Genomic DNA, 26,257 nt, shown 5'->3' with positions numbered 1-26,257 from the left:
CGATTGGAAAATTTATATGATGTAACGTGGCGCCTAATTTCTGTTCGACAAAAAAAATTTCACGACGACTAATTCTATTAGTATTCTAACGACTTTTCGCTGCGAGTCGAGTCAAAAATCTTTCCCATCCAAAGAACGAACGAAACGAGTATGCAAATTGTGCTTTAAAAAAAAATAACATGACGACAACAGTCATTGAGCAAACATTTATTTAGCACTCAAAAGTCAACATCAACATTCACTCTCAATTATTTTACATTTTTCTGGCTCGAAAAATTGTGAGAGAGTGAAAGAGAAGGAAATATTTTGTTATTACGAGTTATGACAAACAATGCAACGATAACTGCATTACAAGCTTTACAATTGTGCCTTGAATACCAAAAACTGACGATTTTCTTTTGAAATTCATGTCGAACTGCCATTTGGTAAGTTTGAGTCTAACATGAGGCAATAAAAAAATCGTTAATACGAGAGACAGACACAGGATATCCCGACAAATTTTACTACTTTTTTTTTTAATTGTTTGCCTTCGTCAACACGGATCTACTACAACGAAATGCTTTTAATGTTAGTGCAGGTCGTCTTCCGTCGAAACTCTCAATTCGTATCAAAAACGTATTGTTTCCAACATTTTTTTTTTTGTCACTCGAGTTCATACGTTTCGTGACTTGGGGCTGTTTGCAGCTTGTTTAATAGTAAAAAAAAGTGTGTAATATTTCCTGTAAACATTTCAATTCGCCAGCAGTGCGTTTCATTTCAAGCACTCAGCTCAGAATTGAAACAATAGAACCTACCGAAGAATTGAACTTCCCTGAAATCGACAGATTTTTATGTTCACACCATTTTTTTCACAGACAAAGCTTGAGGCAGGATTTTTTTTCTATATGCAAATCCGCCGCCTTTAAATAAGTCATAAGGCTGATAACAGAACACCTGACGAGAAATTGAATCATTAGTCACAAAAAATCAGTTTATTTTGGTCATTAATCATGACAACACGAGTAACCTTGCTGGATTTTTTTTTTATAACTTTTCGTGATTAGTATTTGTTTAGCGAACTATTTGAGTGTAAATAAGGAATTTATTTATTTCTTTTTTTTCTCGCTTGAAATTTATGAATGAGGAGTTTGAGTTAAGCTGAAGCTGTAATAAAAACAGTTTATTGTTTGGCTTGAATACCGTGGAGGCTCGTAAATGTCAAAGTCGAACTAATTGAATGATATTTGAAAGGTCATGAGTCATTACATTACATATTGTACTTTATGTCTATCGCATGTCGACTTGTCGGAGTTAGAGACAAAGCTTTAATGGAGCCTTAAAGTGATTCAGAAACTAATGAATTGTAGGCTTAGAGTTGTTTGTTAAGAGCTTCAATTGAACTCACAAAGGGCTTTAAGTAAGTTTTAATTTCTTAAAGCCCTTTGAGGAGTTAATTGAAGCTCTTAAAGATTAATCTCAGTTCATTAAGGAGACAATTTCATTAAGTTTTGAATCTCTCATTGAAATCCTTAAAACTAACGAACTGTAGATTTGTCTGTTAAGAGCTTCAATTGACTCTTTAAAGAGCTTTGGATTGATTAAAGATCTCTAAGAGTTCAATTGAAGTTCTTAACAGACAAATCTTATTCTAATAGTTCTTTAGTTTTAAAGATTTTAATAAGAGATTCAAAAGCTAATGAAATTGTCTCTTTAATGGAATCAAATTTGTCTATAAAGAGCTTTAATTTACTCCTCGAAGGTCTTTGAATTACTTAAAGCCCTTTGAGGAGTAAATTGAAGCTCTTTCAGTACATTTCTAACTTGTAAAGAGCTTCAATAAACTCCTCGAAGGGCTTTTAGTAATTCAAAGCTCTTTAAGTACAACTCTAACTTGTAAAGAGCTTCAATAAACTCCTCGAAGGGCTTTGAATTACTTAAAGCCCTTCGAGGAGTAAATTGAAGCTCTTTAAGTACAACTCTAACTTGTAAAGAGCTTCAATAAACTCCTCGAAGGACTTTAAATTAGTTAAAACCCTTCGAGCAGTTAATTGAAGCTCTTTAAGTACAACTCTACTTTGTAAAGGGCTTCAATTAACTCCTCAAAGGTCTTTGAATAACTTAAAGACCTTTGAGAAGTTAATTGAAGCTCTTAAAAGACAAATCTAAGTCAACATTCATTAGAGTTTTCATTCAATCCTTTTAAATTAAATAAATAATTTAAAAGTTCATTAATATCCCGTTTTTGTTACTTCTAGATCTTCGTCAAAGTTCACTCAGGCATTAAACTCCCAGACAATTGATGAACAGTTCTTTAATAACACCTTCCCGTTGTTTTTTCATTATTTCAGAGTCCATTACGAGGAAGAATGTTCGAGAAACGAACATGTGCCGCAAAAAAACAATAACTTAACAACTACCGAAGCAGCAGTAGAGAAGAAGAAACTCCAACCATCCAGTTAAAGCTGATTGTTATCTTAATTAAGTTTTGTTTATCTTAATTCCACACGTAAAGTGCTACAAAAAGGTATCGTTACAAGTAATAATAGTTATTAAACATAAACATAACAAATGCAATAAGGCAGAAGAAACGAACTTCTGTCTTGTTACATAGACTTTTTTCAATCGAATCGAAAACTTTACAAAGAAACTGATAATTGTTACATTTTCTCAGGAATTAGCATTTACGGGGCATTTATTGGAAGCATTGTCTGAACATGTGACGCAAAAAGTATAATCTTCTCCAATCCAACGAATCTAGAGAGATAAAGTAGAAAGCAGATCAAACGAACGATCGAACGGTTCTCTGTCAATCAAGCAGGTTTATGATTGAACTTGTCTGGATTTCAAGTTCTCTTGCTTATTTGCCTATCACACTCCATTACATTGCGACGAACGAGCGAAATAGAAAGAAAAGATAAACCATCTGTTTATTTCGCTCGTACTTCTTTGCAAAGAAATTGTGGGATTATTATCATGAAGTTCAATTCCGTGTGGCGTGAGTGTAAACCAGAGTCGTAGATTCAATTACAACAAAACAAACAAACAGAAAAAATACGAGAAGAAATTAGGTGCACTTGTCGTTGAGTAAAGCAGTTTGTGTTAGTAGATTACCCCGTTCATTCTCTCTCTAATTTTATCTTTCTTTTCTTTCGTTAGGTTTATGTCTCAATTGGCGAGATATGGATGGAACGTGGCACACATTTTTGCCTCGACAACGACATCGCAGACGACGGCGATCAATTACACAAAACGAACGACAACAAGACAAGATATTAGAACAAGTCACAGCAGCTGGTCTTTAATCGTTTAACTGTTTATTGAAACATATATTTATTACGCTACTTTTGATTGTCTATCGAGCACATCGTGAGTATTATTATTTTTACATGTGATCTTTTTTATTTTACTTGCAGAAAAAGTAGGATATGCGAGTCGAGTTTTGCAAGAAATTTTTTTGCGGAAATGAGAACAAGATGTTTTTTCAAATGTTTGAAGACAACTTGACACAATTTCGTTAGAAGAAGAAATTTTTTGCCAGATGACTGAAAGACGAGATTTTGTGACGAGAAGGAATCAAAAAATCCGGTAAGTATCTTAAAATGTTAAAGAAAATTTCCAAACCAAGCAAAAATCTACGTCAATTTATCCAAACCAAGCAAAATAAAAAATGACAATGAACATCGTTCGAAACTAGTTGCGAAATAATTAAAATAAAGGACAAAACTTTTCAATTAATCCAAACCAAGCATAAAAACTCGTCTAATTAATCAACAAAGTTTCCCATCGATATCATCAAACACACTCACACCCCAATCCGCAAGAGCCACAATTTCTACCAAAACAATCATCATCGATTTCAATAAAATCCATCGTTGACAAAACATTCGGAAAATCCATTAAAAACACGACGCGACGTTAAATGGCAAAAACGTTAACGTGTTTTTAATCATAATAATATAACAGAATATTCAATGCTTAATGTTGTTATAAAAGCAATCTGCGAAACGAGGAGCAAATGCATTTGAATGAGTGACTATTGGATTGAATTCGATTTATAATTGTGGGATCGGCTTACTTTGTGGTAGGATTTGCAAAACCGTTATTCATGCGAAAAATTTCGTACATGTACAAGGGACGTTCTCTCTGGAATAAATTTTTAGGTTAGATTTCGAGCGATGATGACTTGGATACGAAATGAAACACAGCGCAAAAAAAAAGTGAACGACATTATCCAACAGAAAAGTTGTATACATAACACAAAACATGCCGCAATATTTATAGAGTTTAGTCACACAGTATGAGGCAATGCATTTTTTTTCATATTATTTATAAATATACATTCTCGTATATTTCATAGCTAACTTGTTAGAGACTTAGAAGTGTTTATGCATTCACACAAAGATAGATACAAGTCATCGCAAACTCACACGAGATCGCTCTCAAGCGATTGCTGAACAACAAAAGTGAATGCAAAAGGCCACATTGCTACTTTTTTTTGTGAGTTTGTGTTGGTTGCCTTGTTTAATTAAATACCAAATGCATTTTTAATTAACGAGAGTTAGAATGGCGCGTCGACCACGCGTTTCGACTTCGTTTGTTTTGGCATTCAAATTGATTGGAAAAATTATTTGTTTGCCACGACGACAGTTGGAAACGTGTGAAAAGTTCATCTATTTATAAAACTTCTCTCTTTTCTCATGGTAATGCTTAGAACAGAAACGACGTCTAAATAAATATTTACTTAAAAATTGTTTATAAAATATTGAAATTTTATTGAGTAACTTGCCAGACTTTTACTCTCAATTTGAGTTGATTTGACCTCTCTGTGTGATTCGAGATGATCGATCGCGTCTCGCAAATTGAACTAATCATCGATCAAAGGCTCATTATCATAACTGTAACTATAATAATAAAGTAATTCATGTCCGAAAATTCCGATCCAACCCATTCATTGCCTTGCCATTTTTTGTGCGATGAAGAGAAGAATTAAAACGTGTAATTTCATGAATGAAGGCCAATTTTAAACGAAAAAACATGACAAGAATTTGTACTTTGAATTTTTTTCCTCTTCTCTTTCGCAATTTTTATATGATTTTATTTCCTTCCAAAAAACATCACGAGTCAAGTCTCGTTATTAAAAATCAAAAACTTCACGAGAAATGTCATTTGGTTTTTTTTTTTCGTTTCATTCATGACTCAAAACTCGCAGTTTTGAGACTTGAAAGACAGACGAATGAGCGAAGGAAACGAATGAACCAAGGTGTGGTTTATTATTTTGCTATTATTATTACATTTAATAAATATATATTTTTTTTTGCCTTTTTGTTAAGTAAATTGGGTGTAGTAGAAACAACGCGCGTCGTCGTCATCGGTCATGGCAACGGGGTATCAATTACCTGCTTGAGTTGTTTCATTTTTAATTCATAAGCTAAAATCGTTGAATAATGGAATGAAGAAAAAAATTGTGTTCTATCTGAAAGACAATGAATTGTTTAAGTAAATGGGTTACAATGCGTTGTCTTAAATGAGCAGTGAATTGTGTCAAAATTGATGTAAAGGGTGTTGGAATGACAAGTCATTGAATTATTTGCTCATAGCTTTTAGTTTAGGTAGCGAGCCTAATGAATTGTGACAAAAAAAAGTGAATAATTATCGATTAATTGGTGACAAATGTGATGATTAGTTACGGTTTCGTTAGCTTAATTTAATTATTTTGGAAGGAATTTTGAAATTTTATGAAATTTACCTTTATTGAAATTTCATAAGAATTAATTTTAAGGTTTAAAAATTTCAAAAATTTCTTCAACAATTTTTTTTTAAATTTTATTACAAATACAAATAATAATTTTAATTAAATATTTTAATGAAAATTTATTTTTTAGTTGAAAAAAATTAATTAAAATAATAAAATATTTTTTATTTAATTAAAATTAAATAATTATTAAAAAATTAAAAAAAAAAGAATTCGATTTTAAAAATTAAAAAAAAATTCAAAAAATTTAAAATTGTATTAAAAATTAAAATAATAATTTTTATTAAATTTTATTTAAAAAAAATAATTTTTTGTTAGAAAAAATTTAAAAATAATAATATATTTTAATTTACTTAAAATTAATTATTTTAACAAAAATAAATAAAAAAAAGTTAATATAATTTTTAAAAAAATTAAAAAAATTTTAAAACTTAAATTAAAGTATAAATTATTAATTTTAATTAAATATTTTAATAAAAGATAATTAATTAATTTTTTAATTACGAAAATTTTAAAATATTTTAATTTAATTAAAATTAATTATTTTAAGAAAAATTTAAAAAATAATTCAAAGTTAAAATTTTACAAAATTTAAAAAAAATTGCACAAAAACAAAGGAATTTTCAAATAAGGTAAGTGCCTAATTTATTTCAATTGATCCAAACCAAGCAAAGATTTTTTTATAGAACTCAAAAACTGATTTCTAACAATTACGTAATTCATGTAAAGCGCATTAAAAAACCAATTTTACATGTAAAAAACGTAAAAATAATCAGATCAACGTAAATTTACGAAACAACTTGCTATTTAGTCTCATTGTTAGTCTCACAACTCTTGTACGAAAAAAAAAATTTGTGTTAAAAAACGATAAAAAATTGTAAACAGACACGACATGACATTTTAATCCAATTTCTTGACCATTTACGGGTGGATACATTTGAAACATATCTCTCGAAGTAACCGCATTCGAGTTTGTGAGAGAGAGATTAACATTAATAATAACAACTTGTATGCTTAGCCGAGACACTTGATCGTAGAGAAATGAAAGCAAATTGTTACGTGGCGTAAATATTTTGATTACCTTTAAGACAAAAAAAAAAGTAATAAGTAGAAAAGCACGAATTTGACACGATTTACGTGACAGAAACATCGAACGTAACAAAAACTAATCAATTTTTTAGGCCCAAATTTCGATTTTCGAGGCTTTTTGAGGGTTGATAATTTTAATTTTTTCATTAGCTGCAAATTTATTGTGTTTTGTCATCGCAAGTCCCACACTTCGCAGCAGATTAGAGTTACAAGCATCGATTAAGTCACGAGCTCCCATTAAGGAAACTAACCACAACAATTGTGATGATGTTTCAATTTACTTCTGACATTTTTTTTTTGAACTGAATTTTGTGACACGAGCGCATTTTTTAAAATTTGCGGGCGTTAATTGTTAGATGCGTCTGCCTTGAACCATTTTTTCGACGCTGAAAATTATAACAGCAAGAAAAAATCATTATTATTGAGAACAATTGTTGCAACTTAATTACAAAAACACAAAACGAAGCCCACGCTTGTGATACCAAGAAGTGAGTCTATTAAAGATTTTTATTTTAATGAAGATATAAACAAATAATGATAGACTTGAGTTAAGTTGTTCGAGTTAGACAATGAACAAATGAGGAAAATTGTTTAAAATTCTTTAAATCTTTGTTCTGAAGTTATTACAAAAAAAAATTATATGAAAAAAAAAACGAGGGACCCAAGTTGATGATGAGTTTTGCGTGTCTCGTGATTTGATTCGTTCTCTCATTATTTATAATTTTTTTTAGTTCATTGTTAGCAGAAATTGTTCTTTATTAATAAGAACTTTAGTGAGTCATAATATCTTTTAAATTTAATGATTCAGTTCATCAAGATCATTCAAAAAAAATTTTTTTGAATGAAATTAAGTTTAAAAAAAAATAAAAAAAAATATTAAATTAAAAAATAAAACAATCTTAAAATAATTTTAAATAATTATAAAAAAATATTTTATTTTTTATTCTTTTCATTAAAAAATTTTTTTCTTATAAAAATTTTTATTTAAGATAATTTAAAAAATTTTTCTTTATTTTTTTTTTTTAATTAATAATTTCAAAATTAAATAAAATATAATTTATTTACTATATGAAAATAAAATTTTATCAAAAATTATTTTAATTTTTTTAATAGAAAAAAAAATTTTTTCTTTTTAATTTTATAAATTTAAAAAACTATTTTTTTATAAAAAAAAAATATTTTTAATAAGAATAATAAATATTTTTATTCAAAAAAAAATTAAAAAAATATTAAATTAAATAAAAAATATTTTTTTAATTATATGAAAATAAAATTTTATGTAAAATTAAATTTTAATTTTTTTTTCATTCTAATTAAAAAATTATTTTTTCATTAAAAAAAATTCTCAAAAAAAAATAATTAATATTTACTTTAAAAAAAATCATCAAATTTTCTACAAACGAAAACCCAAAAGAAAAACAAATAAAAAAAATGTTAACATGAAATTGTAATTAAATGACGTCATTTGTTGAACATTTTCATTTTCATTTATGATGAAACCAAAATTTACACCGCAATAAAATAATAAACACACATAAAACATATTTCGACAATTAAATCTCATGTATTTATAGAACATTTCTAGCCTCTTGTTTATAATAAATATTAAATTTAATGAAAAAATACTTTCTCTCGATTTTTTTTTTTCATAAATTGACGGACAAATTATTCACGCTTGATCAAAAGTTGTTCGGTAAACCACAACAACACTTTCCTCACGTGAATCTTCATCTCGATAAGAAAAAAAAATCTTAATAAACGAACGAATTATGTTGCATGTCGTGCGCGTCGCGTTGACAAGACAGCTGACGTATCAATTTATTGTATTTTTTATGTAGAAATTTTTTTAAAAAATAAAATTTTAGAAAAAAAAATAAAACACGAAACATGTAAATATTTTGATATTAACGAGATTCGTGCGACGCGACTTGATGCGCGAGACGAGCGATGAGACAAGAAGGCGTTGAAATTATAAAAAAAAGTTCGTGGGTTGTCCCATTAACGAAAAAGAAATATGAAATTTCGATCAAGATAACATTATTTAGAAATTTACTGGTTTGAGATTTTTTTTCTATGAAATTAAAAACGGTACAAAAGGTAACTTAATCTAATTTTTTTAGATTAAAATTTAACAATATATTGTTTCCGCATATTTTATTATTTTTTTTTTTTAGATTAAATTCAGTTTGGCGCGTTTTTTGGCTCACATAATAAAGTGCGATCATCATCGAAATAATAATAATAAATAATAAGATACATTTTTTCTGTACTTCTATGGGAGCTGAAGTCATCATTTGACTGACGAACGAGGAACAATAAGCTGGCTAGTAGTTCATAAACAATAAAATAATGGAATAATGAGCTTTTTTTCATCTTCCAAAGCGAATAAATAATAAAACATTTAATGAAAAAAAAAATAATTGACTCAGCTCGATGATGAAGCACTAAATATCTGCGCGTGAAGTTTCACAAGTTTGAAGCGTATCAAAATTTTAAAGAAGCTCAACGAAACAATATCTGGGTTAATTGCCGAATGTTCAGCTGAAAGTTTTGCTCATTATCGGATAATTTGACTCTTGAGTCTCTTCAGAAGCGATGATTTTTTTTTCTCGTTACAGAGATAAAGAGATAATAGCCCTTATTGTTACTTATCATCATCATTCATGCTTTCTGCTGGGCTTTTATCTTTCTTGAAGGAAAGTGATGAAAATTGAGATATTTATAAGGAAGAAGGAAAGAAAGTTGTGAAAATAACAAAAAAAAGGGGAAAATGTCACCTTTGATAGTATAGAGAGGATATGGCACGGAATGACAATGAAAAGGTTCTTTTGTGGAAAATTAGGGGTTTGCAATTTATTTGAATATGGAAAATTTTCAACTATACCGAAAACAGCCTATAATTTATAAGTACTTTTTACCTTTTGACAAACAATTTTTAGTATTTGACAAACAAGTTTAAGGATTTGACAAACAAATTTAAGGATTTGACAAACACTTTTAAGGATTTGACAAACACTTTCGAGTATTTGACAAACAAATTTGAGGATTTGACAAATACTTTTAAGTATTTGACAAACAAATTTAAGAACTTGACAAACACATTTATGTATTTGACAAACACTTTTGAGTATTTGACAAACAAATTTGAAGATTTGACAAACACTTTCGAATATTTGACAAACAAGTTTAAGGATTTGACAAACACTTTCGAATATTTGACAAACAAATTTTTGAGTATTTGACAAACAAATTTAAGGATTTGACAAACACTTTTGAGTATTTGACAAACAAATTTGAGGATTTGACAAACACTTTTGAGTATTTGACAAACAAATTTGGGGATTTGACAAACACTTAATTATTTGACAAACAAATTTAAGGATTTGACAAACACTTTTGAGTATTTGACAAACAAATTTAAGGATTTGACAAAAACTTTCAAATATTTGACAAACAAATTTGAGGATTTGACAAACAAATTTTCATATTTTGACAAACAAAACTTTGCGAAACACAAATTTTCCACAAAGCAACAAAAATTACGAGAGAAACAATCGTCACAACTCACAATGAAATATAAGAGGAAAATATGTTGATAAATAAGGAATGAACAAACAAACAGCGACTTGATGAGGGTAATTTCGCAAAAAAAAAAAAAGATTTCTTTGCGACAAACTGAAAGGGCAAATCTCCAAGGTTGGGTCAATCCATGCGCGCAAGTAGCAATGCACTGTGACCAACAAGCAATTTTTAAGCTTCACCTTTTGTACAGCTCGTAATTGTTTTTGTGCATTGAAAGGCATGTAATTGCTGGTTAGCTCGCTCATTTTTTTTTTCTAGCTACTTGTATGACACGCCATTGTTCTTCTTTTCATTATTTTTCGTTCTTCATGTGAAGTTTTCATTCATTCGAAGTAGAGAACAAACAACCAGTATCCATTGTTTAGTTCGCCATAGAAAAAAAAAATAATTTTCCGTAATAATAAAGAGGCTTGTGCTTGTCTCTGACATCCTTCTTCAGCAACTAACAAGCACAAAACAGGACAAATATTAGGTAATAATAAAAATTATTGTTATTATTTAAAACATTCAAAAAGTTACGTAATAATTTTTTTTTGTTCGTCCCTAAACGAAACTACTCCGAACGTGAATGAATGAACTAAACTCGTAACTCGTGTGAGCTACAAAACTGTCGTTCCTTGTTTTTTTTTCATCACAACTCGTCGAGTACTCGGAGCGCACTAATGATGTCACGTTTTCGCTATTGTTTTATATTATATTACCTTTGAACGATTGTGCACCCTTTCATTCTTCGTCGTGCGTTCTACATTTTTTTTTCGACGCTCCGCTACGTGACTGCAGTGTTCTCGAGACCTTTTAGTTTTGGACTCTTTCTCTCATTAGCAACTGAATTGATTGATGGATCAAATAATTAACGGTCGATACCATCTTTTTTTCTGTTCAGGTAACAACAAATCATCATTAGATGACTCATAAATGGGACGTCAATGTCAACAAAAAGGCAGAAAAATCGCTTGGCAACTGAGATTTTTCTGTAGAATTTTGAAAATTTTAAATGCACAAGGCACCGTTCAACGTTGGAAAGTAGAACATCATGTGCATTATTAATGATTATCGATTCACAAATTAGTAGCGATTGAAATAGAATAGACGACACATGCTCCCTTGTACGATTTCAATCAGTTTCAATTTACTAAAGTACTTTTATGGAGTGAAGTTTTCGTGTTTTTTGGTAATTTTTTGAGGATTCACTGAAATATTGAATTGCATCGAATCCGTAAATCGATAATGATGATAAATTTTTCGGTAAATTTTGATAAATTATCGTTTTTTGGGTTTTCAAGAAAAATAAGGAAGAAATATCACGTAATAATTGTTGTTTGAGAAATCACCCACAGAGCAAAAGAAATGAAATTATAAACAAACATGAGCATTACTAACTGACCGAATCCCGTGCCTGTCAGGTATTGAATGAGAGATATCAGGTCCTTCTTTGTTTGTTTTCATGCCGAAGCGAATTAATAATGAATTGATATCGAGCAAAAGAACACACAGATAAATAAATTAGTCTGGTCTGGATGGGTGTCTAGCGTACGTTTGTTCAACAGCTTGTACCTGAGCTTTTTATTTTCTTCGTTTGGCATGGAATTCTTATCGGTTTACGTTTTTGAGAAACGTGTATTAGTGCTCTGTGGTTCAAAAATTAGTAAAATTTGACCCAATTTTTTAATTTTAGAGATTTTTTTAGGTTTTAGATATTAAATTAAAATTTTTTGAAGTTGAATTAATTTTTAAAAGAGCATAAATTATTATTTTTTTTAATTTATTTAGATTTAAAAAAAAAATTAAATTAAGCATTTAATTTGATTAATTTTGCCGTTATTATGACTTTTTTTTTATTTTTTTCCTAATTTTTTTATTACTTTAAATTAAGCCCAAAAAATGATAAATTTTTATTTTTTTTTTAATTTTTAGAAAAATAAATTTTTAAAATTAAAATTTTATTTAGTATTTATTTTTTTTTAAATAAAAAAATTAAATTTGAAAAAAAATCTTAATTTTTAATTTAAATAATTTTTCTAAAACTTTTGGAAATATAAAAAAAATAAAAATATTTTTTAATAAAGTTCAAAAATAAAAAAAAAATTAACTTATAATTTTAAAAATTAAAAAATAAAATTTTATTTTTTTTTTTAAAAAAATTTAATTTAAAAAAAAAAATTTAAATAATTTTTCAAACATTTTAGAAAAATTTACATAAAATTTAAAAATTAAATTTAAAAAAATTTTTTAAATTTGAAATTAAATTTAAAAAAAAAAAAAAATATATTTTTTTTTTAAAAAAAATAAAAATAAAAAAAATTAATTTTTTTATTAAAAAAAAAAAAAAAAAAAAAAAAAAATAAAAAAAACAAATATTTAATTATTTATTTAATGACATAAAAATTCATAAAAAATATGTGTTTAATCTAATTTTCAAACCACAAGGTAAAATTTTATGTTTTAAGACAGAACGACCATGACTCATTTCTCCACACATATTTCAAGAGTTTGTATCTAAGAGTCAGAGTTTCGGTTATTTATTCATATGTGTTTGCATTTCTGTTCGAAAAATATTTTCAAACATTCTATAGAGGCAACAGCTAAAAAAAATTTGATATTTTTGATTAGGTAATTGCAAGTTATTATACCAAAAAAATATTTTTTAATAACTACTTTTTACATTTTCTTCATTTTATCCAAAAAAGAAGAAGAAATCAAGAAGGAACAAAACCCGTTTTTATGATGGGAATTTTTCAAACGTTCCCACAAAAATTTTAATATTTCTAAAAACATCTCAAATTTCAATGTTTTATTTCGTTGTTTGCTAAAATATGTCGAAATAATGTTTTTTTTTTTGTAAAGGGCTCCATACACAATCGTGCACATTTGTCGTCGAAGGACACTCCCATTCATTTTTTTTTTGTGATACACTTTACTTCTGAAACAGTAGTAGTTAGTGTGTCAGGACCTTGACAATCCCAAATCCAATGTCAGAATCGTGATAAATTTACTTTTAATTTAAATAATTAAATTAATTGAAATTTTTTTTTTGCAGCTCTTACCTCAAAAATTGACCGATTATTTCCGAGGGAATGGCGTGAGGAGCTATTATTGCCAGTTCCCGGCAAATCCTTCCAACGTAAAACACCCATGACGGCTTGCCGTACCCAACGGCGATCACTTCCTTCGTTGTAAAAGGCCACGGTTTAAAAAATTATCGTTTTTTCAACACAAAAAGGTAATTTCGCTCAAAAAGTCAATAATCTTTATTATTATTAATAATAATGCGTGCGTGCATTTTTTGGTTCGACGAATTTTTTTTTGTAGTAAATTAAATTGTCTTAGACCAAAAAATAGCGCATTTCACTTTCTACTTAATTACAACTTTTTTGTTGTTTGTTTTTTTTTTTGTTTAAACATCAATTAATTTTTTTATTATTTTTTTTCGAAGCGAAATCGTTCAGGAACTCCTCCTACGCAAATTTTTTACTCAATTACTTCGCCTAATTAGGAGCAATTTCACTTTCTTCATTAAATTTGAATAATTCACACACTTTTTTTTATTTTCTTTCATTTAACGCTTTTGACCAAAATGGACCGAATTTCTCTTCTTTTGCTTCTTTACTTTGTTTGACACTCTTTTTTTCTGCTTTCCTTTTCTTTCTTATTTTTTTTTTATTTAAATTTTTAAAAGCAATTTTTTTTTATTATCTTTTTTTTTTGCAGAAAAAAAAATTCTCACCGTTTAAATTTTTAATTAATTTTTTTTTTCAAGATTTTTTAAAAATTCAATTGATGAAAAAAAATTACACAGAATTTTAATTCTTACAACTTGATTCATACAATGACGAGAGAGATAAAGCGCGAGAAACGCGTTAAAAAAACACAAAAAATGATGTTCGCACACTCGAACGTCTCAACTACGAATGAAAACATAGAAATTTTAATGCCGCATATTCATCCATGTGGATTGAAGCGAACGTGTATGTGTATGACCATACCTCAATACTCGTACAGCCGTACACAAATGCATTTCTGTACGACGCTGTGTAGTGTTTTGATGTTTATTTTGTCAGAGATGTGAAAAAAATTTCAAGGGGATCCACGAATTTCATTCAAAACCTTCCGTCACTGATTTTCTGTTCGATTTCTTTCCATGGGGAAGTCGACTATATGTCTACACGTGACGCTGTACGGCGGCAAATGGAACAACAAACCCAGCTGATTCGACTGATGCATGCGGAGGAACGAATGAAACCGCACATATGCTTCGTCGACGTTCGTTGCTTCATGGGAATGCATTTCCAGCGTCGTCGATCGTTGATTTTATCACGAGGGGGAGCGAAAATATTGAAACAAGTGAACTATGATGCCAAATGTACTCATGACATAAATATTGTCAAATGGAATTTTCATGATGTGTGTGTTTTGTGTCTCTAGCTGCTTAGAATGTGTCGTCGTTGTTTCGCGATGAGACGAGAAAAGTGCTAAAAATGTAAATTCCAACGAGTTTTAAATGCAAGTAAATGCTATTAAACAGTAAAATATCGCTTTAGAAAAGAAAATAGGAAGTAAAACACTGCCAATTATTATTACGAAGTGCAGTGAGTGTGTGTCTTGTTGGCATTCAGTGAGCATTCATTTGTTTATTGCATTATTTGGAATATTATTGGTTTAACTTAAAAAGTTTTAAAACAAGTCAAAATTAAATTATGTTCATTTTTATGAAATTTTAATTTTTTTTTCACCAAAATTTTATTTTTTATATTTAAAATTTTAATTTTATATATTTTTAAGTTGTTTAATTATTTATTTTAAAAAAATTAAAAAGAAAATTAAAAAAAATATTCAGAGAAAAAAATACATAATTTTAAAAGTAAAATCAGCTTTAAAAATTTGTGCGCAGTTTTTGCGGAAATTTTGAAATTTAAATGTGCAATTCAAATTTCGTCAAAATTTTATATTTCAAATAATATTTTTAGCTTTTAAGAAAATTCAAAAGTTTTTCATAAATATATTTTAATTAATTTTCAATAATTTTATAAATATTATTTTCCAAATTCATTATAGAAAATAATAAATGGCGCTAAATATTTTTGATTAATTTTTAAATTTATTAAGAAATTTTTTCTTTTTAAAAAATTAAAATTTAAAAATAAATAAAAAAATTAAACTGCGCAAATTATTTTCAAATTTTCCGCAAAAAATGCGCACTTTTTTTAGAAGCTCATTTAAACTTAAAACTTATTTGTTTTTTGTTTCAAAATATTTTTTAAAATTTTTTGACAGTTTTTTTATGAAATTTTTAATTTTTTAATTTTATTTTTTATTTTAATTTTATTTTTTAATTTTAATTTTATTTTTTTAATTTTTAAATTTTATTTTTTTAATTTTTTTTTATTTTATTTTTTTTTTTATTTTTTATTTTTTTTAATTTTTAAGTAACTTCAATTTTAAAACTGCGCAATTTTTTGAATTTTGAATTTTTTTTTTTTTTAGGAAAAAATGTTCATCATATTCAAACCTAAAGAAAATCACAAACTAAACAAGGAAATTCCTTTGCATTATTTCTCTCTCCTTTACTCGAAAAATGCACTTGACTCGATGACAACTTGAAACATTTTTTACGGTTTTTGGACTGAATGTCAACCCAAATGTCTCCGACAAATATTTTGTCGTTCTTTACGTACAAAAAGTTCCCTCCCAACAATATATATTATTTAACAACATTTAAATAATTTCTTTTTCATTTATTTCATTATTATTTACAAAGTTTGAAGAAACCCAAGAAACTCATTCAAGACACAAAAAGTGACACGATTTTTTTTTCATGTCTCTACACATTGCCTTTGCATACAATTTTTTTTTATTTCATTTAAATAAATTCGAAATAATGTTAAAAATAATTTAATGCGATAATAAATGTTGTTCAACTATTTTGTGTGTTGAGTTTGACTCTCTACGAACAATAAATATTTTTTTTTTATTTATTTTGAAATAATGCGGAGAATGTTGTTTTGTTCGACGACTATCTTCGTTGGAATAAACAATGAGACAAACTCATTTGACTTGGATTATGTCTTTTTAATATTTATTAAATTAACTTTTTTTTTCGTGGGGATTTATTTGAAATGCATTTGAATGCAGTAGAGTGACAATGTTGAACAAAAGGAAAGTTTAAATTGGTCCTAAAATTACTTTTTTTTAAAAAGAGTTTAGCTCATGAAACTCATAAATAACGATTTTTGTAACAATACTGCTTCGTTTGATGAATTAGTTTGAATACAATTACCACGATAATGAAGTCATTTTTTTCCAACGCCGGAATTAAACAAACAATAATAAATAAAAAAAGAGAAGCAAACAACAGAGACTTGTATGAAAAATGAAATTTGTAAGTTAATGTATGTAAACAAGGCGAGTAGCGAGCTCCTGTAGAAGGAAATTTGGTAAATTTTAATCCTGAGGTGTTAAATTAACATCTAAAATTTTTAATTTTGGGAGTTAATTTAACATCTGCTCAAAAAATTTGTCAATTTTAAGGGCTTTAGAGTTAATTTAAGTCCTTTAGATGTTAAAATAATTCGTGTTGGAATTAATTTAACATCTCAAAGGACTTAAATTAAACTCCAAGGGGCTAAATTAGTACCTTTGATGCCTAAAAGTATTTTTTTGGGTGTTAAATTAACACTTTTTATTCAAAATGGAATCTTTAAGATGTTAAAATATTGAATTTTAGGATTATTTTAACATCTCAAGGTCTTAAATTAACACTCAAGGGTTTAAATTTATCATTTTTTGACTAATAAATTTTGTAATTTGTCATAAAATGATAAAAATAAATCCTTCGAGTGTTACTTTAAGCCCTTGAGATGTTAAAATAATCCATTTTCAAATTATTTTAACACCTCAAAGCCTTAAATTAACTCCTCAACAACTAAAATTCATCTCATTTCGAACCACAGCGCACTTTAACAGACAAAGATCAGATACACGACGAGAGAAGGGAACAAAAGTGACATATGATAAATGGATATGTCTCTATTTGCGCTGTACATTTACTCAACAACTGCAAGCACGCTTCTCTTTTTTGCTTCAAAAACAGCTTCAGGGGTCATCTTGTCTGCATATCTCGCAAAACAAATTTGTAGCTCCATCAACTACCGAGTTAAGTTTTTACTTTTAGCAAAAGCGAAAAGTAAGCGGAGGGCATTCACCTTCTTCGAGAATTCAATTGTTTTTTGTATGTCGTTGGTCGAGTACGTGCCATGTTTAATGATAGTAATAATCGCCAAAAAATTGTGGCATGGCGTTGAGTTGTCTGTCGCTCGAAAAGTGCTTAGTTTGCCAAAAACAAAAAATCGTATTACTAATGAAAGCCTTGAAATAAATTCCCGCCCAAATAATGAACGGGCGGAAATAATTGGTGCTTAGAGAAATTTTATGCCAGTTTAGAAGGTTCTAAGCTAAAATTCTTTCGTTTTGTAAAACAAACGAAATAAAAATAAAAAATTATGTGGCACTGTGATGATTAATACCATTTTATTACTCTATTATTATATTTTTTGTGCGTTCGTTCTTCGGTTAAGTAGGAAAAAATTTTTTTATTTAATTATTAATTTGAGCGCTTTTTAGTTTATATTTATTTTTAAAGTTAAAAAAATTAAATTCTAAAATTAAGATAATTTTTTAAAATTATTTTTATTAAAAAAAATTCAATAAATTTTTTTTTAAATTAATAAAAAATTTTTTTTTTACTATTTTAATTATTTTTTTCAATAATGATAATTTTAAAAATTGATTTATTTTTATTAATTTAATTATTTTAATTAATTTTTTTTTTTATTAATTGATTTATTTTTATTAATTTATTTTTCAAAAAACAAAAAAAAAATCTTAAAATTTTTGAAAATTTTAGAATTTTTTAAAAAATAAATTTTTAATTTAATTATTTTTTTTTTGTTTTTTTAATTATTATTTTTTTATATTTTTTATAATTTTATGTTTTATAATTTTTAAAAATAATTATTCTAAGTTAATTAAATTCAATAAATTGAAAATTAATAATATTAAAATTCTTGTAAAAAATTAAAATAATTTTTATTTATTTATTATAATTTTTTATTTTTAAATTCATAAATTTTTAAATATTTTTTTTCTAATTTTTTATTTGAAAACGGCTAAAAATGATTTTTTTTAAATTTTTTTCAGAATGTCTCAAGCAAAAGAAAAAAGTTAAATGCCCGATTTGATGACAAAAAATATTTGTGTGTTTTGATGGATGACTTCTAAAGTTCGTCGCTCGTTGCTTAGAACAATATTCTATGATAAACCATCATAATTATCGTTATTTTGTTTCATCGACGGAAGAGGGAATTTACCTTAATTAGTTTTCGTCGCCGTTGTCTCAAGTTACAAATATTTTCGTTACTTAACAAAAAAAAATAATTCGAAAAAAGAAGATTAACCTCAAAAGTCGTAAATTACGGAGCTTTATGGGTCATTGTCCCGAAAAGAAGATCTGCTTTGAAATTTATGCAATTTCCTTGATGGCGTTGATGATGATTGTTATCGCCTTTGGATCTAACTCACACACCTTTTACGTGTCTATCGCGCGCGCATCGAGAATTAAGCAGCAGCAAAAATGCACATGCAATGCACAAAAATAGAAAATTCTCGCAAACGAAGAGATTTCGAGACTCTGATTATTCCCAGAAACTCATAAATTGCATGGACGAGTGAGTTTCTACGTGTTCCCAGCCACAAAACAGCAAGAACGAAAGAAAAAGAAGAAGTTTTTTTTTTAATTGTTTCAGGTCGTTACCCAGTCATGCAAGCAGCAACAAGCAAAAAAAATGTTCTTCAAAAAGAGAAGATTTAACGTGACTCATTAATAATCGCCATGAAAGAGATTTAAAAAAAAAATTTTTTTTTTGAAGATCAATTTTTTTTTTTTTTTTTGTAAAATCGCTTTAATCGAGCCACGTCTTCAAATCGTTTCGCGACAGTTTTTTCGGTAGTATTAATTTAAGCGTCAATTAAAAACGCGTGAAATACGAACAAAAATGATGTTAGTGCGTAATAAATGTGCCGCAGAAACAATTAAAAAAATTACGAAAAAAAAAATGAAATGAGAGCAAAGGGGATTTGAATGAAATTGAATGCGGAGAGGCGAGGACAGAAGATGAAGCAGAGAATTGTTATTATTAATGTTAATTGCTTTGAATTATGTGTGCAGAGGTTTAAATTGTGTCTATTTATGAATAGATAGACCGAGAGATGATATAATGCAAATGAGTTTAAAACTATTAAAATTTTCTATGGATCGTTCAGTGAGATAAGAATTTTCACAAAAAGGGCTATGAAGTGATTTTTTTTTTGCATTTTTTTGATTCAAAATAAATGGAAAAATGTCTCAATTTTATTATTTGTGATTAAAAATTCCAAAATTTGAACAAAAATGTTAAAAATTAAAATTTTGAGCATTTTAAAGAAAAAATATACGATAGATGGCGCTTTAAAATTTTCAAAGTATAAATTTGGACAATTTAAATAGATTTTTATACAAAAAATTGATTTTTAAAGTTTAAATAAAATAAATTTTATAATCTATTTAAAAAATTTAACATTACAATGCATGAAAAAAAATTGCCGGTAGATGTCACTTTTAAATATTTTAAGACAGAAACTGATTTTTACATTAATTAATTTTTAATTAAGCTTAATTCTTGAAATAAATCAAGTTCATTATAGTTCAAATTTGAGCATTGAAAAAACAGGAAAATTATTTTAAATAAAAAAATTAGTCGTCAGAGGGCGCTTTTAAAACTTTATGATTAAAAAATGTGTATCACTGAATTTTTTCAATTAAAATATTTAATTTTTTCAAATTAAAATAAAAATTTAATAAAACCAACTAAATTAAATTTAATTAATTTAATTTAAATTTTTTTTAATTAAATTTAAATTAAATTAAATATTTAATTAATTTATTTAATTAAATTTAAATTTTTAAATAAGTTTAATTAATTTATTTTTTTTTTAAATCAATTTAAATTAAAAATTAAATTAAAATAAGTTAATTCAATTAAATTTATTTAAAAATTTAATTTAAATTTAATAAAAAAAATTAATTAATTTTATTTTATTTTAAAAAAAAATTATTTAAAAATTTTTAATTAATAATTTAATTTAAATTTAATAAAATTAAACAGAACAAATTCTTAAAAATTTAATGACGCAAAAAATGCATCCATTCGAATGCATTCCCTCAAATCATTCATTGCACAATTTCACCATTAATCTACTTTTCTGTCCATCATCACCAACTAACAAAAAAAAAATAAAATTCAAATTACTCTCTTCTGTTAACTCACTTGCCTGCGAGCCATTAAACTTTTGCAACTCTCTCATACCCATAAACATTAATTTTCCTCGCTGTGAAAAGTGTGGCGTAGCATCAACAGTGAAAAATAGTGGCGAAAAACGATTTTAAATTAAAATGATTATTATTACCGCACACCTCCTCATCTGTTTTTCAGCAAAGATACCGAAGAAAACTCTTCACTTTTTATTTACAATAAAATAAATAATAATTGTGATGATGATCGTTATGACGACGTGCGCTTACTGAAATTGAATGGAATGAATGAAAAGAAAAGTGAAAATTCTTTTTCATCACTTTCGAACATTTTATCGTCGTAGCGGACAACGACATGACGAGTTGTGATAAAAAATGCAAAGAAAAAAATTGTTAATGGGATTTTTCTGCATCGCTTCGAAGCATCGAATGCATGAGAGGATTTTTTGCATTTGCTGTAATTTACACGCCAAGCCGAAGAAAGTGCTTTTTGCAACGTTGTCATGTGACTGGATGGGGGATTCGAGGTACAGAGGCATGAAATTACCGCAAATTACCTTCGTTTTTCACAGAAAAATTGTTTTGATTCTCTAATTGGATTACGACAAATGTGATTTTTCGTGATTTATGAGATGAATTTTTAATATTTTATTTTTCTTTTAAGGTTAAAATATGAAAAGAGGTGCTTTGATGTGATTTAAAAGAACGAACCGTGGAGAGGAGAAACATATGGAATTAAAAGCGCACTCATCATTTTTAAGTGCTGACCAACTTTTCTCGTCGTAAATGCCGATTTATAACATAAATTTATGGAATCCATCAGTTTTTTCCATCGCATTGCCTGCATTGCAACGCTTCAACTCACACTTTGTTTAAAAATAGATAAAAAAAAATTGTAATTAATTCAATCAAAATGTCATATTCAACAATTTTTCCATATTTTCTCGACGCAGTGTGTGGCAGAGTCGACGAAAAAACGAGAGTAACTGCATAAAAATGTGAGGAAAACGTGAGTGACATTCTATTTTTAACAGATTTTCTTGTTTTTCTATGAAATTTCATCTCTTTTTTTCTCGTAGAATAAATACCGGGAAGTCGTTTGGCAAGAAATTCTCATCATTCAATTTTTATCTGAATCTTGCGAAAAGAAAAAAAAACATTTTTCTAATTAATCTTGATACTCGAATTGATTAGCGGAGAGAAAAGTTAACAACTTTTTGTCCAGCGTTCGGGCGATTAAAGATTGCTCCAGTTCGATAAGACGCAAAAACGGAAGAAGAAGACACAAAAACAACATTTTTAATCCACTCGACTATTTCCATCTCTGATGCGGCGATGGCGAGCACGGAAGTCAGTTATTCTGATGCAAAAGTTGATTCCTGTGGGAATTTCGTTCTTTGTTTCTTTTGCTGCGTTTCAACTTGCTTTGCTGATGATAAAAGATGAAGAGATAGTAGTTGCTTTCTCGTTAACGGAACAAAACAAGAAGTGAAGAAAAGTATGAAATGAGGGAACGTAAAAAAAAATAAAATACGGGAAGAGATGTTTGCACCTGCTATTGAAATAAAAATAAAAATGAAAGAAGAAAAAGTGTAGCGATGATAAGTGAATTTGTTCAAGGATCATTATCGAGGATTTTATTATTAATGGGTAAGGGAATGGTTTTAATTTGATTGGAAGCACATGCCAAAGAATCAGAAAAAAAAATTGAATAAAAAAATTTGGGGAAGTATTTCAACTGTAAGGTAAATTGTGAAAGTAAAATAATTTAATTTTTTTATATTTTTTTTAAATTAAATTAAAAAAAATAAATTAAATTTATTTATTTTAAATTTTTTAAATAATTTTTTGAATAATTTTTTATATCATTAATTTTTTAATTCAATTATTCATTAAATTAAATAATTTAATTGCTGAAAATTATTTTTATATTTCTTAAAAATTTTTATTTTATTTTTTTGTTGAATTGAATAATTAAAAGAAAATTTAATTAATTAAAATAAATATTCTTTTTTTTTAATTTAAAAAAATAAAAAAAAAATATTTCATTTAAATTAAATTAAATAAATAATTAAATATAAAAAATTAATTAAATTAAATTTAAAAAAAAATAAATTAAATTGAATTAAATAATCTGAATCAATTAAAAATTTATAAAAAATAATTTTTATATTTTTCATTAATTTTTTATAAATAATTAAAATATCAAACATTTTTTTTAATATTTTTTTTTAATTTCTGATTAAATTTTTTAATTTATTTTTTTATTCAATTATTTTATTTTAATTATTCAATTTAATGTAATTAAATTTTTATTATATTATTAATTAAAATTTGAGGTTTTGAGATTTTTATATTTTTCATCAATTTTTTATAAATTTCAGTTTAATTAATTAAATTATTTATTAAATTAAAATTTTAAATAATTAAATTTTAAATATAAAAATTTTTTCAATTAAAAACTTTTTTTAATTTTGCCGAATTCGAGCAATTTTTATTGCTCATCATCAGGGTTTGTTTAAATATTTTAAAATGATAAATAAATTTTTTAATGGTTTTAGATTAATTTTTTTTATTTTAATTTTTTAGATTCTTATTTTTTTTTTAATTGAATTCTTTATATTTTTATAATAATTTTTATTTTATTTTTTCTTATTTTTTTTAGTTCCAAATTAAATAATTAAAAAATTAAATTATTAAATTAAATAACAACATATCAACTTATAAATTAAATAAATAAATTTTGTAATAAAATATAAATAAATTTAATTTACAGGTAAAATGATTTAAATACAATTTATCAAATTAAATGAAATTAAATAATTAAATTTTCATTATTTATTAATTAAAATTTGAGGTAAAAAAATATTCAAATTATTTGTATTTTTTTTTATTTTTTAAATAATTTTTAATTAATGTTTTACTGAAATTTAATTTTTTTTATTAAATTATTTATTTAAATTAAATTAAAACCGTTAAATTTAAATACGAAATCCATAGTGACCTCTCCCTCAATAAAATGAGTCGACTGAAAGTGATAAATTATAACAGTATCAATTTCGTTCGTCTCATTAACTTCAGTATAAAACTTACATCTATTCCACGATAGATGGCGTTTTCATGTTTTTCATTCAAATTTCATAAAACTCAAACTTCGTTACAGGAAAAAAAAACTCATAATCTCTCACGGAACAAAACTTCTCGACTTTCTTGATGAAAAAGGTCATTTTTTGCACGGAAACATGATCTATTTATAAATATCAGACGATAATCCATTCAATTGCCTTCCACGAGCAATTCGCTAAATTATTCATTCATTAAGGGATTTAACGCAGCAATATTTATTATCTGTGATAAAAATAGCCAAAAAAAAAAACAACAAATCGCTTGGTCAGTCAGCGCAAAACATCCCTCGAGGGAATTGTTCTTTACTCGGAAAATTTATTAGATGACAAGTTTTATTTTGCGGATAAATTGACGTCTTTTACTCATCGCATGCGAGACTCGCATAAATTTTCCTATTTTTTTTTATATCACTCAAGAATTATATAATAATATGAAATAATTAATTAAATTGCCATTCATGTCTTCTATTCCGCATAATTGGTGTGCTTTCGTAACCATTTTGACGCTCATCATCAAGGCAAAGAGCAATTTATTTTCGGGCAATTTTTCCATCAATTTCTTCTTCTTGGAATGTTTCGCAAGGTATTTTGCACACAAAAGAAAAATAAAACAAATATTGCGTAATTTTCTCGAAAATTCGAATTATTTTCAATGAAAAGTTATTTTTCTTTTTAATTTAATGAATCAATGAATGAATGGCAATCAATTAAAAACCGTGGATCATTGAGCAAAATAAATTTTCTTTTGAAATTTTTAATGATGTTCAATTAAGGATATCGTCAATTTTCGCATAATTTAACATACAAATCTCCCCTCAGAGAAAAATTACGAAAAAAAAAAGAAAATTTACAAACCGCACGTCTTTAATGCTCTTTATCAGCATGTCTCAAAAAAAAAAATGAAACGTAAAAAAAATCAAAAAAAGCAAGGTCACGAACGTATTGTTGATAATGATCATGACAAAAAAATCCAAGGACACGATTTTTGGCATCATCTCGACGTTTAACATTTGGAAAAAAGCGATTTGTCAGCCAAAAATTCGCATCATCCATTCACACTTGACTCGGTTTGCTTCATTCAACAGGTAGTACTCATTTATTATTTCCTTCTCTTTTTTCTTTTTTTTTTTTTTTGTTCTGCACAAGACAAAAAAAATGTCCTTTAAAAAAAATTTCCGTGGAAAAAAAAACGAAAACATTAATCTACATAAATTTTTATTATTTTACAACAATGACGATGATAATGATGAACATTCAGCCGACTAACGAGATTATTAACAAGATTTTTCTTCATAAATTTCAAATGTCCTTGAATTACGTTTTGAGCAAATTATCTTGACAATGGACTCGACTTTATGATAATTTTTGGCGGTTTCTATAATGAACGTTAAGGGGATTTTCGAGGAAATTATAACGGATTTTTTTTTTTTGATATGGAAAAAAATGTAAAAAAAATAAATTGAAAAGTAAAATGTTGTAAATCCACAGGGAAACATCAATAAACTTTTTTAATAACAATTTTTTTTCTATCATTTGATGAAAAAATGAAAAAACACAAGAGATACGGGAAAAAAATGTCACAACTATCAATTTATTATTATTTAAATTAAGTGCGCTCTACAAATCAATATTCTGTTACAGAATGTAGGAGAGTGCAACAAAATATTTAAAAGTTTGTCAGAAATAAATTATTTGAGTGTATTTTTAAATGAAAAAAAAATATTTTAAGAAAATTATTCTAATTGTTATTAATTTAATTTTATTTTTTTTATATTTTAATTTTTTTTATTTTTTTATTTTATTTATTTATTTTATTTTATTTTTTTTTTTTTCAAAAAATAATTTTTAATAAATTTATTTTAATAAAAAATTTTTTAATTTAATTTAATTTTTTTTTCAAAAAATGAGTTTTGAATAAAATAAATTTTTATTCAAATAATTATAATTTTTTGAGATATTTTAATTTTTTTATAAATTATTTTTTTTAATTAAGTTTTATTTTATATTAAAAATTAATTTAAAATTACAATAAATTAATTTCTGTATTTTTTTTAATTTTTTTAAATAATTTTTAAATTTTTGCAATTAATTTTTTATTTATTATTTTTTAATTTAATAATTTTTATTATTAATTAATTAAATTATATTTTAAAATTGATAAAATTGAATTTTTTTTTACAAAATTATTTTATAAAATTTAATTTTTTATATTTTTTTTAGAAATTAAAAAAAAATAGAAATTTTAAAAAAAAAATAAATTTTTATTTTTTTTTTCTGAATCAACTCAGACAGACAAAATTTTTAACAAAATATAAAATTTATTTAGAAAATGCATTAAAATGCGTTTAAAAAAACTATACATCAACAAGAGCCGATGATGAATTTGTT

At 26.1% G+C, this 26,257-nt stretch overlaps 1 protein-coding gene across 2 annotated transcripts in view; it reads right to left on the bottom strand.

Moving 5' to 3' along the window:
• LOC134832136 (rap1 GTPase-activating protein 1) overlaps positions 1–26,257 on the bottom strand; it is a 51,608-nt gene that overhangs the window by 24,561 nt on the left and 790 nt on the right. Inside the window, exon 1 of one of the 2 annotated variants that reach the window (XM_063846042.1) lies at positions 13,447–14,215. The exons of the other annotated variant lie outside the window; for it this stretch is intronic. Within the exon in view, the coding sequence (XP_063702112.1) occupies positions 13,447–13,536 (90 nt within the window). The 5' untranslated portion in view covers positions 13,537–14,215. Of the gene's footprint in view, positions 1–13,446; positions 14,216–26,257 lie in introns of those variants that run through there. 2 annotated transcript variants of the gene reach the window in all.

Source organism: Culicoides brevitarsis, chromosome 2, assembly GCF_036172545.1.
Source record: "Culicoides brevitarsis isolate CSIRO-B50_1 chromosome 2, AGI_CSIRO_Cbre_v1, whole genome shotgun sequence".
In the NCBI taxonomy this organism is placed as follows: domain Eukaryota; kingdom Metazoa; phylum Arthropoda; class Insecta; order Diptera; family Ceratopogonidae; genus Culicoides; species Culicoides brevitarsis.
This window is presented reverse-complemented; position numbering and strand designations above follow the sequence as displayed.